The sequence below is a fragment of the Buceros rhinoceros genome, unplaced genomic scaffold, assembly GCF_000710305.1.
Source record: "Buceros rhinoceros silvestris isolate BGI_N320 unplaced genomic scaffold, ASM71030v1 scaffold12017, whole genome shotgun sequence".
NCBI lineage: Eukaryota > Metazoa > Chordata > Aves > Bucerotiformes > Bucerotidae > Buceros > Buceros rhinoceros.
In genome coordinates, this window is record NW_010421627.1 from 12,427 (window position 1) to 17,360 (window position 4,934).

Consider the following 4,934-nt stretch of genomic DNA (forward strand, 5'->3'; position numbering starts at 1 on the left):
ACCACACAAGACTTTTTAGGACTGGACTTAAAAGTAGTCCCTTGAAAAAAAAAAAAAAAACCCAAAAATCCACACACACAAAAAAGCCAACACATATGCAATTGAGGGTGGGGGAAGAGAGCTGAATGAAAGTTTAATCTTTTTTCCCCCCTCTTGTATTATTCTGAACAGAGAAACTGATTTGGGCACAGCAGCCAAAGGATTGTAAGCTTGATGGCACTTCTTCAAGGTGCCTTCCAACTTAGAGCGAGTTGCAGCAAACATAAATCACCTCGATTACTGAAAACCTGGGCAGCAGACCTCCAAATCACATTATATATTGTGGGACATATCACAACAGCAAAATTAGTCCCAAAGGGGTTCTGGTTTCCAGCTTTTTCTTTGAATTTAGAGTTTATGTCAAATTACAGTACCAGAACTGCAGACTTTAAGATCTCCCTTTATAAACAGTTCTTGGAAACAGCTGAAGGAAGAACAGGACAGCTTAAGACAAGACTAACTTCTAGGAGACAGCTGCATTCATCTTTCCACCCAGGTAGAGAACAGAACCACCCAGCACAGGCTCTAGAAGATAAGCAGCCTCCATCACTGAAGGATAAGAAACACTAATACTCCTAACATAGGAGACACCGGACAGAACTGAAGGCAGATGACAAACGGCAGCTGAAGTTTTGTTTGCCATCAAACACTGCTGAGGGTTTACGCCACAGTTCTGAGCACAGGTTCCAAGCCAGTGACTTGGATCATGCGAAACAGGCAGCTTGAAGCTGCGTTTTGCTGTGGTTTTGTTTTAGAGAGGAAACGGGAACACCGCTGTCTTGCTTAGATTATTCTTGTGACCAATTCACTATCTTACAACATACAGATTTTGCAAGAGAGAGTGAAGATGAAAGGACACGCACCAAACTCACCTCAGAAAAAGCCCTTGGCATTAGCCAGCCAGTGATCCCTTTTACAGGGAGATTTTCAAGCAGAGCTCATCTAGGTCCTATTTTCTACTTCACACAATATTGTTTTCAAAGTCTAACACACAGACGTTTCTTGAAGCGACAGCAAGAACTAAGAGTCATCACTTTGGGAAGCCATGTGCAATTGTAACTCACCTCGGAATTCTGTACAGGTTCCTTCACTCTGGGAGACTGAAAAAACAGAGAAGCAGCTGTCATTTCCTTGAGAAAAGTGGACCAGTGGACCGTACCAACTAGCCAGTCCTGTCAGAATCAGACTAACACATGCAATCCATAGAACTGCTGTCAAGGTACATCTCTGCATTAAGATACTTAAGAAAAGGGACAACCACTCAATTTGTTGGCAAGCTCATCACCTCACCCACCCAGAACCATGCAGTCATGGTTCAGAACCTGCAGCTGATACTCACACCGTGGCACACAATGCCCTAAGCCGCTCTCATTGTTACCCGTTAGCAAGATCCAGCGCTCCTGAAGATCACTCACATAGGATCAAATTACTTGCGCACCAAGATGGCAAAATCCATTTTAAGCTACTCCAGCCTCACAGAAAAAGATAGGCTGCCCAAATCTGCCTGTCAACTTCTGTGAGGAAACAAATCCCTTCCGTGGACTTAGGGAACATGTTGGCAAATCAGCCTGCTGAGAACACACAAAATCTTGGGGGAGGGGCAGAAACAGCCGTATTTGTGCTGCTTTGCAGAATGAAACCTCTTGCCCGCTCGCCCTGCCCTTGGACTCTGCATTGTGCTCTGCTCGGGGAGAGAAAGCAGAAAACGGACAGTTTTACACAAGTCCAGTGGAACGGAGGGGAAAGTGCAGCCAAAGCAATGCAACCCATCTTTGCTGATCGGTAAAGCAGAGAGAACACGCGTTAGCTGTTTCCCAGGAGCAGGGAGCAGTTGCCAGAGGCTTCTCATGGGAGACGGTGTAGAAGTCTTGTTCTTAGAACCGCAGTTTGCAAAAAACCCTCTGGAGAGAGGAGAAGGAACAATCCGTTCACACTGCCTGTGTGCAGGCAGCGTCGGGAAGAAAGTCGCCCAGCTGGAAAGGCAAAGCCTGAAATCCCTCTCACCACACGGAGCTTCCCTGACAGCTTCCGGGCAAGATGAAAAGCGGGGCATTGCTCCCAGATGTAAAGAGCCTTCCTCTGCATCTGCAGGCTGCAGCCGCAGCGCTGTGCTTTCAGGCACAGAGCTTGTATCCCAGAGTACCAGGATGCCTCAGGAAATAACTCAAGAGGAGCTCGTCTGAAAGACCACAGCGTGACAGACACTGTACAGACACGTACGGAGACACTGCTCTGTCCCACAGTGAACAACTACCCCATTTAAATGGCAAACAGAGGAAAACTAGCGCCCACGTGCCACAATTGCTTTGATTTGAATTCAGGGTTTTAAATGCAGAGAAGACAGATGTTCAGTAAGTCTTTACACCTAGAAGGTAACGTAGAGCCAGCATGGCACCATATTCAATCAGCTGAGCAGGTATTTCTGTTTATTGTAAATACTCATCTGCTTTCAGGTGTGGTCCTAGCAACAGATGTGCAAAATACACATTTGTACATATTAAATTCACCCTATTTTTTCTGTCAGGTGGAAACAAGTGAAAAGTACAGACACTGTTCCTTTGTTCATCAACATAAAAGGGTACTGATGCTCTTAGGCTAGTTAAAACTGAAGTATTCTAACGAATTAAGTCAATCTGTAAGGCACCCTTTCACATTAAGACTGACTGCAATAGAATGCAGGAACAGGCAGAGTCATAGAATGGTTTAGGTTGGAAAGGACCTTTACAGATCATCTACTCCATGCCCACTGCAAAGAGGAGGAATAAAAGGTGACACCTAGTTAACGCAAGTTATTCTATCCTTCAACTTCGGTAAAACTGCAGAGGAATTACAGACAGGTCGAATTTACACCCCGTGTTTGAAATATGGCCAAAACGACGGGATGATCATTCATCCTCAAGAACACCACCGGATTCGTGGCAAACACTGGCAGCACGGATACGAGTCAAGACTGCTGGAGCAAAGGGGCTCAAGTGCAAGAGGGCCACAGGCATTCCTACCGCGTCATGCCTGGGTGGAGGACAAGGACTCACGAGCTGTGCAGAGGAAAGGCACCCAGGGCAGGGCTCAAGTACCAAGGCAGACAGGTAGCGAGGTCTAAGATGCTTTGGTGTCCTTCCTGACCTCCACAAAGGTACAGGTCTCCCAGACTTCTTTGTTATACCCACATGGGGTGCTTCCAAAACAGCAGTGTACATCTACATTTAGGCGACTGAACTGAGACCTACTGCTCCACCATCCATCCTGACGGATTCTTGAACGGAAGACCTGGAAGCAAAGGCCAAGCACGGCCCAAATTAGATGATTAGAACAGGCAGCGGCAGAAGGAAACACGTCAAAGCTCCAAGAAAAAAAGAAAACCAAACTTGCTTGTAAAGGAGCTTGTAAACGTGTGTCAATCTGCTTTTTTCTGCGTAAGAGGAATGAAACAAGTAGGTATTGTTCAAAAGACAGTAAACAGAGCTATGTCATAGTAGCCTGAGCTTACGGACAAGATGGAACAAGTTCTGTGTAATCTGTGAAACAGAGTTGGGGTCTTTTACAATATTGCCTCCTAAAATTTGACTATACTTTAGAAGTTTTCAGCCCCTAAATCAAAGAATTTCAGCAGTAGCCACCTGGTACAAGGAGATCCTCCTCCTCCAGGTAATACGAAGCTGCATACAGTGAGTTCTTTAAAAAGTCACAATGGTTGTTGCCACACAGTATGGAATTACTGTGGCCTTTAAAAATCCAAACATCCATGAAAAAGGACACTAAAAACATGCAAAATCCTGCATTTAGTATTTGTCCATGCAGAACACCAGCAGATCAATGAAAGAGAAGCGAGAAATGTTCAAGTTGTAAAGGGATGAACGCTTCAAACCAATACTGCTTTTTTTCCCTTTCATATTGAAAAGTCTCCTCTAAAAATCCTTCGCTGTCTTCCTAATTCAGTTACAGAACGACTAAAACACACAGTCCACTCGAAGCTACCTGCTGCAGTGGAACAGGTGGGCCTAGACAGCCCAACTCCCCTCTGGGGAAGGCAACCAGGAAGGCTGGTGTCACCTTTTGGTCCATCACTACACACGACTGCTCTGTGTTTCTGGGGTTGGTCTGGGTTTGGGGGTTTTTGTGTCTATGTCGGGAGAGGGGGCAGTGGTGTTTTATGAAGGATTTTCAAGTGCTAGACCAATCACTCGTTACGGCATCTCTGAAGTCACAAGATTTTCTTTGAGGACAAATTGATTTCAGTGTAACTGAGGGGACAGAACCAGGCCCTGCATATTTCAAGTGTCAGCCATAAGCACAGCCCTACTGACTTCAGCTCCACCCTGGAAAAGGCAGTAGGACAAAACCTCTCTTGACACTTCCAGAAGAAAAGATCTCAAACAGCCAGCACCCCTGAAAACAAAGAGAATAGCCTACCCTGAGTGAGTTACTATGCTGAGCTGGGAGCAGCATCTGAACTCGCGTTCCAAACGCTGCTCTGCACCCCTGAATGAGACCAGCTGTATCCCAGAGCAATGTCAGAAAAGAGGTCAAAACCATTTCTTCAGCCTGCTTTCCCTGGTTCAGCTACAAACTTGAAGGATGGATTATAACTTCCTGGGTATCACACGTAGAACAAGGCCACATGCTTCCAGGAGTATTTAGACAGACCACAGTCAGAAAACAAAACAGAGACAGTAGAGCTGTCGGAGGACCCACCCTGAGCTGTGAAATTGCGGCTCTGCCTTCCTCACTTTCTTCGTCTAGCTCGTCATCACTCCATTCCCAGCCACCATCTTCAGTCTTATGAAGACGTCCGCTGGAGCCTGGGACTCTCCGGACCTGCTCAGACAGACAGAGAACTGATGTATCCAACAGACCGTTTCTACAGCTGATCTTTGTTAGGAGAAATAGCAGAAGAG

General features: G+C 45.9%; 1 protein-coding gene across 1 annotated transcript in view; it reads right to left on the minus strand.

Annotated features, from left to right (window-relative positions):
* Positions 1-4,934, minus strand: part of OXSR1 (oxidative stress responsive 1) — a gene marked incomplete at its 5' end in the record, with an annotated part of 20,208 nt that overhangs the window by 4,717 nt on the left and 10,557 nt on the right. Inside the window, 2 exons of the mRNA XM_010139749.1 lie at positions 1,104-1,139; positions 4,732-4,854. Coding sequence (XP_010138051.1) covers positions 1,104-1,139; positions 4,732-4,854 — 159 coding nt within the window. The remainder of the gene's footprint in view (positions 1-1,103; positions 1,140-4,731; positions 4,855-4,934) is intronic.